The 14,158-nt window shown below is 35.1% G+C and overlaps 1 protein-coding gene across 1 annotated transcript in view; it reads right to left on the bottom strand.

Annotated features, from left to right (window-relative positions):
• The window catches only part of LOC121030068 (ribosomal protein L18-like), a 109,291-nt gene extending 96,342 nt beyond the window's left edge, over positions 1-12,949 (bottom strand). The window contains 2 exon segments of the mRNA XM_040474613.1: positions 5,762-5,859; positions 12,848-12,949. Of these exon segments, the coding sequence (XP_040330547.1) occupies positions 5,762-5,859; positions 12,848-12,949 (200 nt within the window).
• Positions 12,950-14,158: the final 1,209 nt, after the last annotated feature.

The raw sequence follows: 14,158 nt of genomic DNA, 5'->3' as shown, positions 1-14,158 counted from the left end.
TATATATATATATATATATATATATATATATATATATATATATATAATATTATATTATATTATATTATATTATATTATATTATATTATATTATATTATATTATATTATATATTATATATTCTTTATATATTTTGTCTATTCTTATAGCCAGATACAAATTACTTTGTCTTGACTACAAATAAGGACAAAGAACTTCATTCTTAAAATGTTTACACCTATCAATACAGTAATCTTCTAGGAAATATATGTGGGGAATATCTGGAAATTTTCATGACAAGACTTGCTCAGGTTTATTCACAAGAATTATTATATATATTTTTTTAATTTCATAAAATTGGGTGCCTTAGTTGCTCAGTTGGTTAAGTGTCTGACTTCAGCTCAGGTCACAATCTCACGATTAGTAGGTTCAAGCCCTGTGTTGGGCTGTGTACTGATAGCTCAGAGCCTGGAGCCTGCTTCGGATTCTATGTTTCCCTCTCTCTCTCTCTCTCTGCCCTTCCCCTGCTTCTTCTCTCTCTCTCTCTCTTTCTCAAATATAAATAAACTCAAAATAAATTAATTAATTTAAAAAATAATAATAACTCGTAAAATAATATAATTATACAAAACAACCTAAATGTAAATCTAGATCTATATTTGCATATATATGTCTGTGTGTGTGTGTGTGTGTGTGTGTATATATATAAAATGTCCCTTATTCCTTTAACAGTCATTTTTATTTTAAATCATTAGTATAAAATCATTAGTGGTATGGAAAACATCCACAATTATATTACATTAAAAGATAGATTAAAAATAGGGTACACAATATAATCTATTGTTAAGATGTTTGTGTTGGTGTGTATTTGTGTATTTACATGCATAAAACCATTTACATATTCTACCTTAATGTCATAACAGAATATAATCAGGTGAGCTGTTTAAGCATTTAAAATTCTTCCTTATTACTTACTATAAAAGTAACTGTATAAACATATGTTGTTTTCCTTAACATTCCAATCAAAGTCACTTTTTCTCTTTCTTTGATTCTTACTACTTGTCTTTAAAGCAAACTGAGTCTCTTCAATCAAATTGGTCAGTTTTCCCAGGATATTCAGTGTTTTCCATGACTATTTTTGTTACTCATGACTGAATTATCCCTCAAAAATAGATCTACAGAAGTCCTACCTATTCTTTAACTACTATTTCAAGGCCACATATTTCATTATCCCTAGAACCAGACATGTTTTCTCCCATTGCTGAACTTCAGAATATTTTTGGTATTTTGTTTGTGGCACATTCTACCTTGCATTACAACTGCACGTATATCTGATTTTCTTTCCTTTATTAGTTTATAAACTTTATGAGAAAGGAAGCAGTATCTTATTTTTCTTTCCAACATCTTTACAAGAATAGACCACTGAATAAGTACTATATATGTTTTATATCTCTATTTATTTTACATACTGAACTTTCAGGTTCATGTTCTCTTGACATACATATATACCCTTTTTCTTATTTACTTGCTAATTATTATTTATCTTCCAATACACAGGTCAAGTATATTCTTTTTTTTCAGAAGTTTTCCTGAACATCCAGTAGTCTCATTTTTACTCCTTCTTCTGTCAGACTCTATCAGAACCCTGAATGATTTTTTTTCTTTTTTTTTTAGGTTGTAATCTCCTTTAGGGAAGGAGTGAAATCTTATTTGATATAATTGCATAGTACAGACCCTGGCATACAGTAGACACTCAATTATATTTATAGAAGGGAGAAAGTAATGAAGAGAAATTCCTGAACTCTTTATGCTATAAACAAAAGTGTATTTTTAAAAAATATTCATGTAAAATAAGAAAATGATCACAATCATTCCTTATTTGTATAATGTTAGGAAAATATAAGGAAAATGTAAACAGGACCTGATCCATTACCTTCTCCAACCTTCACAATACTTTAAGAATATAGACTTCAGATGTGTGATGTTAATAAAGATGGGGAAAGCAGGATTATGGACTTTGATTAAAGATAACACACCCGTTTATGTGAATATTTTGTCATACATATCAAAACAATATCCTAATATGAATTTTTTATCTCTTGTGGGTCATTTAGTTTGCCTTCTTTTGGCATTTAGCTACATTTCTGTCGTTTATAACATAAGCATGCTACTTTCAAGTTTTAACATTTTATAATATTAAAAATATTTACCAGATGCTCATAATTCTTGTGAGTATCAGTAGGATAGATTAGATTATGAAAATGTGTTTTAGGGGCACCTGGGTGGCTCAGTCGGTTAAGTATTCAACTTCAGCTCAGGTCATGATCTCATGGTTTGTGGGATCGAGCCCCGCATTGGGATCTGAGCTGACAGCTTGACTGCTTCAGATTCTGTGTCTCCCTCTTTCTCTCTGTTCCTCCCCTACTTGTGCTATTTCTCTCTCTTTCTCAAAAATAAATAAATAAACATTTTAGGTACACCTGCATGGCTCAGTTGGTTAAGCATCTGACTTCAGATCAGGTCATGATCTTGCAGTTTGTGGGTTCAAGCCCTGCATCAGGCTGTGTATTGATGGCTCAGAGACTGGAGCCTGCTTTGGATTCTGTGTCTCCCTCTCTCTCTCTCTCTCCCACTCACTCTCTCTCTCTCTCTCTCAAAAGTAAATAAACTTAAATTTTTTTTTAATTATGATGTAATAGCATTTACCATCCAATGATGAATATTTTTATACTTAAAAGATAACTATGTCCATCTGAATTATTTAAAAATGTGATAAAAAAGTAGTTTAAAATTTTGAAATACTTTTGTTCTAATATAAATCTGTGCAACATCTATCTATGTATTTATCTATCTATCCATCTAACATACAATTGCCTAGACTGCAGTGCTAAATGATGAATATTTATCATTGAGGACAGAAAGAGCCTGAAAAGAAGTGAAAGCATTGTCCCTCACAGGTATGCCACCATGTCTCTCTACTGTAATCCTCCATTTATTTCATAATAGCTGAAATGGCATTTTACCTGTAACTCATCACTGAATTAATTATCTTTCTGCTCTTATCTAGCTAGAACAGGAATAGAATAATAAAATAAATGACAATCTATGCTGTTGCTGTTATTTAAACAAATTTCCTAGATGACAGTTGCTCCTGAAGGAAAGAAATCAGATTGAATTATTGGTGGCAGAGACTGAAGAGTACTGTATCCTACTGTCACGTAAAGGCTCTGAGGGAAGCTTCCCAGGTTATGAGCCTCACTGGTGCATATGCAAATAACAGCATCATTTTTAGGACTATGATGCTAGGTAGCATGAATATTTATTTCATATCTCTTCTAACATAATGTTGATAAATCAACTCAATAAACATCTATGTCAGCTAAAGAACAATACCCCCTCTCCAACAACACATATGATTTAAAGTATAAATAGGATAATGTTTATATTTACTTATTTATTTTAGAAATTCAAAAATCATAGGAAGCACTAATTCAATGAGAAATTACTTTCTTATTTAAAAATAATTATTGTTCTTTTCTTGTCAATCTTTTCCCCATCCTCAAAAATCAATAGAATGAGTGACTATAGATGATAGCATATAGACTTTGTATAAATATGATTATACAGACCTAATACAGAAAGTCTTCACTTTGTGGGGTAATATAGGACAGCAATAATAACGATACAAACTGAAATTGCACAAAGCAATCTTAATAATCAATGGGAAAAGTTACAATTGTTCTGTGACTTTTAAAACCTTGTCAAAAATTAAAATTTACTGGCAGTTATAAATGTACAGGGAAGTGAAAAAATAGTGAAACTAATACTTGGTATACTGTAATTAAAACATTAGAAATATTGAAAATTGAAATGTTTTATTTCTTTGAAAAAAATCAAAAGTTCTTTTTTAATAATGCTGGCCTTTTCATTTCATCATATAACTTACAGTACAGAGTGAGAATTTTCTACATCTTGGCAAATTGTCATACTCCTTTCTAAGTTTGGGTCAGCTCCCAACATTTTATCCTTTGCATTTTCAGTGTCATGAAATATCTCCAAAGAGTTTCTTTTTTTTTTTTTTTAAATTTTTTTTTTCAACGTTTATTTATTTTTGGGACAGAGAGAGACAGAGCATGAACGGGGGAGGGTCAGAAGAGAGGGAGACACAGAATCGGAAACAGGCTCCAGGCTCTGAGCCATCAGCCCAGAGCCTGACGAGGGGCTCGAACTCACAGACCGCGAGATCGTGACCTGGCTGAAGTCGGACGCTTAACCGACTGCGCCACCCAGGAGCCCCAAGAATTTCTTTAATGTTTTTTACTGATGTCACTTTTCCTGGAACATTTTTTTTTCTTTTTTATTATAACCACTTTCCGTATTTGTAGGCACCCAATTAAAAAAAATTCAACAGATAAAGTGGAAGGCAATATTGCTTTGGTATTTAAAGAATGAACAGATCTCATAAACAATTTATTGCAGGAATCAGAAGAAAAGTGTCAAAAGAATAATAGGAAACATTACAACTGAGAAACTGGAACATATAGCAAGTTTCTGTGGAAACAGAAATAATAAGTAAATATGTAAAGGAAACAAAATTTAAGTCATCTAAAAAAATGGAATATAAAACATTTTGTGCCATCCAATGAGAAACAGAATTGGTATCAAGGAAAATCAAGTCAGATTTTGAGAAAAATCCTGTAATAAATCTCTCAAAAAATAAAAAGGAAATAGAGGAAAACATCAAAATTAGCTGACATAATGATTGGAATGAGAATAAGAAAGACAAATGAAGACAACTTTGCAGAGCTGAAACAGTCTCAAATATATCCATTGAAAGTACCATGTTATGGGAAACATCAACACAAATCATAAACTCAACAACAGCAACAAAAATTTAAAAACAGGCAAATGAATATAAATGATAAAAATATTTTTCTCTCATTTAGTAAAAAAAAAAAGTCAAAACAGTAAAGGCAAAGCAAAATGAAATGTCATACTTTTTGTAGTAAGAACTAAAATCAACCTGACCTCAGCTATCTCTGTAACACTAAATGCCAGAAGACAAAATGTACCATTTATAAATATTTCAGAGAAAAACTCTATGCCACAACTTTTAGGTAGCTAAATTGACTTTCACATGTCAGGATCTGGGAAAGAGAATCTCACTTATAAGACAAATAATATTATACACAGTGTATGTAAATCTTTTTTTAATTGCTTGAATGCATAATCTAGTGGATCAAGAGATTAAATAAATCACAAATTCAAAACTGATAATCTGTGATATGAGTATAGAGAAAGTTGATTCCAAAAGTTGTGTTAACAATTCAAAAGGGTCATTTAGCTAGTTGGGCATCATTGGAGTCTAGCAATAATATAGCAGTATATTTAAATTACTTAGAGAAGTTCTCAGGCTTTGTAACTCATATTTATGCCTTAACATGTGTTAATTCTTAACATTGAATAAAAATATAGAATAATGGTGATAATATTAAATTTGAGTGTGGCACAAATAATGTAACAAAAGTTGGTGATATGTTAAGTGATCAGTGTCCCAATTTTCCTCTTGCTAAAGCTGGAAGCCGATGCCTCAGTGTGACTTAGATTTAAGGGAATATCCAATATTGTAGACTATGACTGGCCTCATATGGATGCTCATCTTTTCTTTTAATATCTCCTGTCATATCATATTGTTCTGGTCCCTCAATATTGCCTCATAATGTCTCTTAATAGGTCCTCTTTGCTCAATCTCTGCTACTACCACACTAATCTCAGGTCTGTTACTTGGTCTTCAGTAGCCAACCACTACCAATCTCTTCTGACATAAAAGATCCCATTTCCATGCCATGTTCAACCCCAATCTCATACTGATAGAGAGCCTTCTTAAAAAAAAAAAAAAGATATTATTTATCTGCTCTTCTTCTCTTCCTATTTTCTAGGAAACTGTAGGTTCCATGAAACAGATTAAATAGATTGTATTAGTTTTCTATGGATGTGTGAGAAGCTACCACAATTGAGTAGCTTTAAAAAACACAAATGTATTACCGATTTTCTGTGAATCAGGAATCTAGCATAGTATGGTTGGGTTCTCAGTAGGTTGAAATCAAGGTGTCAGCTGAATATATCCTCATCTGGAGACTCAACTAAGGCCATTTCCAAGTCTCTCCGCCTGTTGGCAGAATATAGCTCTTTATGACTGCATGCCTGAAGTCCCTGTTTTTGTTTTTGTTTTAAGATTTTTATGTTTAAGTAATCTCTACACCCAATGTGGGATCAAATTTACAATCCCAAGATCAAGAGTCACATGCTCTACCAACTGAGGCAGTCAGGTGCCCCATTTTTTAATTTAAGATTTTTATTTTTAAGTAAGAGTTTCCTGTTTTCTTGTTGGCTGCTGGCCAGGCACAGCTCTCAGCTTCTAGAGGCTAATTACAGGTCCTTGGGACATGGCTACCTGTATTGTTTCTCTCACATTTCCAATCTCTCTCATGTTGATTGAATTTACATGTTGTCTCCCTTCAGGAAAGGTCCAGTCACTTTTAGGGCCCCTCTGATTAGATTGGGATCACCTAGGATAATCTCACTTTTTTATGCTTGTTTGTTTGTTTATATAATTTGTTGTCAAGTTGGCTAATATACGGTGTATACAAGGTGCTCTTGGCTTCGGGGGTAGATTCCCGGGATTGATTGCATACATACAACACCCAGTGCGCATCCAAACAAGTGTCCACCTCAATGCCCATCACCCAATTTCTTCTCCACCCCCCACCATTAACCCTCATTTTGTTGTCTGTATTTAAGAGTCTCTTATGGTTTGCCTCCCTCTCTGTTTGAAACTTTTTCCCCTTCTCTTCCCCCATGGTCTTCTGTTAAGTTTCTCAAGTTCCACACGTGAGTGAAAACATGATATCTGTCTTTCTCTGACTTACTTCACTTAGCGTAATACCCCCCAGTTCCATCCACATTGTTGCAAATGGCAAGATTTCATTCTTTCTCATTGCAGGTAGTATTCCATTATATATATACCACATCTTTTTTACCCTTTCATCAATTGTTGGACATTTGGACTCTTTCTGTAACTTGGCTAGTGTTGAAATCACTGCTATAAACTTTGGGGTCCATGTGCCCCTATGAATCAGCACTCTTGTATCCTTTGGATAAATTCCTAGTAGTGATATTGCTGGGTAATAGGGTAGTTCTATGTTTAATTTTTTGAGGAATCTCCACACTGTTTTCCAGAGTGGCTGCACTGTTTGCATTCCCAACATTAGTGCAAGAGGGTCCTGTTTTTCCACATTCTCACCAGCATCTCTTGTTTCCTGAGTTGTTAATTTTCGCCACTCTGACTAGTGTGAGGTAGTATCTCAATGTGGTTTTGATTTTATTTTCCTTTTGATTTGTATTTGTTTTGATGGTGGGTAATGTTGAGCATCTTTTCGTGTGTCCGTTTGCCATCTGGATGTCTTCTTTGGAAATATGTGTATTCATGTCTTCTGCCCATATCTTCACTGGATTATTTGTTTTTCAGGTGTTGAGTTTGGGAAGTTCTTTATAGATTTTGGATACTAACTCTTTATCTGATATGTCATTTGCAAATATCTTCTCCCATGCCATCGGTTGCCTTTTAGTTTTGCAGTGCAGAAGCATTTTATCTTGATGAGGTCCCAATAGTTCATTTTTGCTTTTAATTCCCTTGCCTTCAGAGACATGCCAAGCAAGAAATTGCTGCAGCTGAGGTCAAAAAGGTTGTTGCCAGTTTTCTCCTCTTGGGTTTTGATGGTTTCCTGTCTCACATTTAGGTCTTTTATCCATTTTGACCTTATTTTTGTGTATGGTATAAGAAAGTGGTTCAGTTTCATTCTACTGCATGTTGCTGTCCAGTTCTCCCAGCACCATTTATTAAGAGACTTTTTTCCATTGGATACTTTTTCCTGCTTTGTCAAATATTATTTGGCCATACATTTGTGGGTCCAAAATGGGTTCTCTATTCTATTCCGTTGATCTGTATGTCCGTTTCTGTGCCAATACCATACTATCTTGTTGATCACAGCTTTGTAGTAGAGGCTAAAGTCCAAGATTGTGATGCCTCCTGCTTTGGTTTTCTTTTTCAACTCTACTTTGTCTATTCAGTGTCTTTTGTGGTTTGATAAATTTTAGGACTTATTGTTCTAGCTTTGAGAAGAGTACCCGTGCAATTTTGATTGGGATTGCATGGAATGTGCAGATTGCTTTGGGTAGTATTGACATTTTAACAATATTTGTTCTTCCAATCCATGAGCATGGAATGTTTTTCCATTTCTTTGTGTCTTCTTCAATTTCTTTCATAAGGTTTCTATAGTTTTCAGCATACAGATCTTTTCCCTCTTTAGTTAGATTTATTCCTAGGTATTTTATGGTTCTTGGTGCAATTATAAATGGGATCAATTTCTTGATTTCTCAGATTTCTATACATTGGTTTTGTATCCTGCAAGTTTGCTGAATTCATATATCCGTTCTAGCAGCTTTTTGGCGGAGTCTTTTGGGTTTTCCATGTAGAGTATCTGTTATCTGCAAAAAGTGAAAGTTTGACTTCTTCTTTTCCAATTTGGATGCCTTTCATTTCATTTTATTGTCTGATTGCTGAGGCTAGGACTTCCAACACTATGTTGGTTGGAACACAACAACACAACAACAGTGGTATGAGTGGACATCCCTGTTGTGTTCCTGATCTCAGGGGGAAAGCTTTCAGTTTTTCTCCATTGAGGATGTTATTATCTGTGGGCTTTTCAGATATGGCTTTGATGATGTTAAGGTATAGTCTTTCTACCCTAACTTTCTTGAATGTTTTTATTAAGAAAAGATGCTGTATTTTGTCAAATACTTTTTCTGCATCTATTGACAGGATCATATGGTTCTTATCCTTTCTTCTGTTAATGTGATGTATCACATTGATTGATTTGCAAATATTGAACCAGCCCTGCAGCCCAAAAATGAATCCCACTTGATCCTGGTGAATAAATCTTTTAATATGCTGAGGAATTCCATTTGCTAGCATCTTGTTGAGAATTTTTGCATCCACATTCATCAGGGATATTGGCCTGTAATTCCCCCATTTAGTGAGGTCTCTGTCTGGTTTGGGAATCATAGTAATGTATCCTAAATCTTTCCTTCCATTTCTATTTTTTTGGAACAGCTTGAGAAGAATATGTATTAACTCTGCTTTGAATGTCTGTTAGAATTCCCTTGGGAAGCCATCTGGCCCAGGATTCTTATTTGGTGAGATATTTTGATAACTGATGCAATTTCTTTGCTGGTTATGGGTCTATTCAAATTTTGTTTCTTCCCATTTGAGTTTTGGTAGTGTGTGGGTGTCTAGGAATCTGTCCATTTTTTTCCAGGTTGTCCAGATTGTTGGCATATAGTTTTTCATAGTATTCTCTAATAATTGTTTGTATTTCTGTGGTGTTGGTTGTGATCTCTCCTCTTCGTGATTTTATCTATTTGGGTTCTTTTTCTTTTCTTTTTGAAAAGTCTGGCTAGGTGTTTGTCAATTTGGTTTATTTTTTCAAAAAAAAAAAAAAAACCCACCCAGCTCTTAGTTTCACTGATCTATTCTTCTGTTTTTTTGGATTGTATATTGTTTCTTTCTGCTCTAATTTTTATTATTTGTCTTCTTCTGCTGACTTTGGGGTTTCTTTGCTGTTCTGCTTCTAGTTCCTCTAGGTGTGTGGTTAGGTTTTGTATTTGGGATTTTTCTTTTTTCTTGAGATGGGCTTGGATCACAATGTATTCCTGTTAAGACTGCCTTTTTAGGCATCCCAAAGGGTTTGGACTGTCATGTTTTCATTTTCATTTTCTTCTATATAATTTTTAATTTCTTCTTTAATTTCCTGGTTGACCCATTCATTCTTTAGTAGGATGTTCTTTAACCTCCATGTATTTGGAGGCTTTCCAAATTTTTTCTTGTGGTTGATTTCAAGTTTCATAGCATTGTGATCTGAAAATATGCATGGTATGATCTAAATTCTTTTGTATTTATTGAGGGCTGTTTTGTGACCCAGTTTGTGATCTATCTTGGAGAATGTTCCATGTGCACTTTAGAAGAATGTATTCTGCTTTTTTTGAATGAAAAGTTCTGAACATATCTATCAAGTTCACCTGGTTCAGTGTATCATTCAAGACCATTGTTTCTTTATTGATTTTCTGCCTAGATGTTCTGTCCATTGTTGTAAGTGGAGTATTAAAGTCCCCTGCAATTACTGTATTCTTATCAATTATATTACTTATATTTGTGATTATAGATTTATATATTTGGGTTCTATCAAGTTGGGGGTATAAACATTTACAATTGTTAGCTTTTCTTGATGTATAGACCCTGTAATTATGATATAATGCCCTTCTGCATCTCTTGTTACAACCTTTCGTTTAAAATCTAGTTTGTCTGATAATAAGTACAGCTACTCCAGCTTTCTTTTGACTTCCAGTAGCATGATAGATGGTTATCTGTCCCCTCACTTTCAATCTAAAGGTGTCCTCAGTTCTAAAATGAGTCTCTTGTTGGCAGAATATAGATGGATCTTGTTTATTTTTTTTTATTTTTATCCATTCTGATACCCTATGTCTTATGATTGGAGCATTTAGTCCATTTACATTCAGAGTTATTATTGAAAGATATGGATTTAGAGTCATTGTGTTATCTGTAGGTTTCATGCTTATGGTGATGTCTCTGGTCCTCTATTGTCTTTGCACCATGCCACTCACAGAGTCCCCCTTAGGATCTCTTGAAGGGCTGGTTTAGTGGTCATGAACTCCTTCAGTTTTTGTCTAGGAAAGCCTTTATCTCTCCTTCTATTCTGAATGACAGCCTTTCTGGATAAAGGATTCTTTGCTGCATAATTTTCCTATTCAGTGCATTGAATATTTCCTGACACTCCCTTCCAGCCTGCCAGGTTTCAGTGGACACATCTGATGCTATCCTTATGTGTTTAACATTACAGGTTAAGGCCCATTTGTCCATAGCTCAGAATTCTCTCTTTAACACTGTATTTTGCCAGTTTCACCATGATACACCTTGGAGAAGACCTATTCTTGTTAAATCTGAAGGCAGTTTTCTGTGCTTCCTGGATTTGCATGTCTGTTTCCTTCTCCAGGTTAGGGAAGTTCTCAGCAAAAATTTGTTCAAGTAAACCTTCTGCCCTTTTCTGTCTCTCTTCTTCTGGAACTCTTTTGATACAGATTTATTACATTTCATCAAATCACTTAGTTCTCTAATTCTCCCCTTGTGGTCTAGTATTTTCTTATCTCTTTTTCTCAGCTTCACCATTTTCCATAATTTTATCTTCTATTTCATTATTTCTGTGCTTCCTTCATTCTTGCTGTCACTGCATCTAGTTTATTTTGCACATCATTTATGGCATTTCTTAATTCATTGTGACAATTTCTTAGTTCCTTGATCTCTGCAGCAATAGATTCTCTGCTGTCTTCTATGCTTTTTTTCAAGCCCAGCTATTAATCTTATGACTATTCTAGATTATTGATCAGATACATTGCTTATATCTGTTTTGAGCAATTCTCTGTCACTTCTTCCTGGAATTTCTTTTGAGAATTCTTCTGTTTTGTCATTTTAGCTAGTTTTCTGTCCCTTATGTGTTTTAATAGCTTGTTATGTGCCCTGCACCTGTGAGCACTACTATGTTAACAAGGAGTCATACACTGTCCAGGGCCTGGCCTTTCAGGTGTTTTTGGAGTGTGTTGCATGCTCTTTGTTGTTGTGACTCTGATTGCTTTATCTCCCTATTTGTATTGGTGGATTGGACCTCCCAGGTGTGTTTTGATTTGTTCATTGAAGTAACCCTGGAAAAAATTTTAAAAAGGAGGAGATGGTGGAAGAAGCCTTATACCATACAAAGAGAGAAATGATAGGGGTGGAGAAAAAGAAAAGAAAAAAAATTGACCAGGCAGAATATCAGAGAAAATATTTGGCTTAATCCTGAGAGAAAGAGAGGAAAATAAGAAAGGAGATACAGAAGAGGTGTAAAAAGAATAGATTAAAAATGTCTGCTTAAACAAACCAACAACTAGAATAACCATAATAGAGAAGGGAAGAAATTATATATATATATATATATATATATATACACATATATATATATACACACACACACACACATATATATATACACACACACACATTTTATGTATTATATATATATACACATTTTATGTATTTTATATATACACAATTTATGTATTTATATGTGTATATGTAAAATGTATTTTATAATATATATAACTATATATTTATAAATATAATTTATGTATATAAATAAATATGTAATACATATAATATATAATATATATTATATACATATAATATATAATAATATAATATATTATATACATATAATAATATATATGTATAATTATATATTATAATATATATTGTATAGTTGTATAATTGTATATTATAATATATTATATATTATAATAATATATATTATATATTTTATGTATATAATATATACATATATGTAATATAATAATACATATATACATATAATATATAATATAATAAATAATAAATATATAATACATAACATAAGAATTGACCACAAATCAAATCAGAAAATGCAAAACCACTGTACTGATATCTGATGCTGCCTTGAAATTGGTAGCTGTGCTGGTCTGGAGGAGGGGCTGTCTCATCTGGACAGTGTCAGTTTTGCTCTGGTAGATATGCAGTTACTAGGCAAAGAAGGACCTGGTTTGGTGTAGGTGGGCTCCGCCTCCACTGTGGGCCCATTGTCCTTTCCCTGAAGTCCCACATTGTTGGTGATGGGGAGAAAATTGGCAACATCCCAGTCTCTCCTCCCAGGACCGGGTGTCCCAAACCACTGTGTTCAAGCCATCTTCACAGTGCTGGGAGTGGGCCGGTTTGTTGCACTCCACAGTCTCCTGTGCCTCCCAGGCACTCAGCTGGGATTCAGACTCCATGTCTTAAAGGATCCCGCTTCATGCACCCTAGTTCTGGAGTAGTGCCACTCTGCCCAGCCAGCTGACAAAGGGACTCTGGCTCCTCACAGTGCCAGGGTGGGCACAAGCACACCAGTTTGTCTTGCTCCACAGTCTCTACTGCCTCCCAGGTGCTTGGCTGGGATTCAAACCCCCATGTCTTAAAGGATCCCACTCCATGTACCCTGGTTCCAGGATTGAGGCACTCTGCCCAGCCAGCTGACAAAGGGCCTCTGGCTGGCAGGTGCTTGCAGGGTCTTTTGTCCTTGAAGTGGCCAAATGCCTTCTTCCCACAGCACTCAGCGAAGGGGACTGCCCTCTACAACTGTACCTCTGAGCTTACTACTGAGCCCGGAGCAGGCTCCCTTTCTCCCCAAGCACATGAACAGCATGGCAGGCAACCCTGGAATGAGTTAGAAATTGGCTCTTTCTCCATTTTTTTCTGTTCCTTGCTCCATGGTTTTTCTCTAGTCCACATACAATCCTACACTTCCACAGCTTTTCGTTTTCTTCTTTTTGTCTGTCTACAGAAGGGGATCCCTTCCCTCCATGCCTACACTACCCATTTTATCTCTTCCAGCTCATAATTACGCACCTATGGCATGCCAAACTCTCCCCGTGGGCCCCTGGAGATGTTTCTGTCACACTGTAGCCTAGATTCATGGAATTCCAAGTCTTCTGGCCTCAATACTGCTGTGTTTGAGGGACGAGGGAACTTCAGGTCCCCCTCCTTCTCCACCATGTTGACTCCTCCCTATTTATTTATTTTGAGAGAGTATGAGAGATAGTACAAGCCAGGAAGGAGCAGAGAGAGAGGGAGAGAGAATCCCAAGGATGTTCTGTGCTTTCAACACGTAGCCTGATTGGGGGCTCCATCTCACAAATTGTGAGGTCATGAACTGAGCCGGATTCAAGAGTCAGATGCTTATTAATAAGCCACCCAGGTGCCCCCTTTTAAAAATTTTTTAATCTCCCTTTTTTATTTTATTTTTTTTTAATTTTTTTTTTTTAACGTTTATTTATTTTTGAGACGGAGAGAGACAGAGCATGAATGGGGGAGGGGCAGAGAGAGAGGGAGACACAGAATCGGAAGCAGGCTCCAGGCTCTGAGCCATCAGCCCAGAGCCTGACGCGGGGCTCGAACTCACGGGCTGTGAGATCGTGACCTGAGCCGAAGTCGGACGCTTAGCC

Source organism: Herpailurus yagouaroundi, unplaced genomic scaffold (assembly GCF_014898765.1).
Source record: "Herpailurus yagouaroundi ecotype Mexico unplaced genomic scaffold, PumYag 139, whole genome shotgun sequence".
Classification (NCBI taxonomy): Eukaryota; Metazoa; Chordata; class Mammalia; order Carnivora; family Felidae; genus Herpailurus; species Herpailurus yagouaroundi.
The sequence above is the reverse complement of the archived record's forward strand: the minus strand, read 5'-3'. Positions and strand labels throughout refer to the sequence as shown.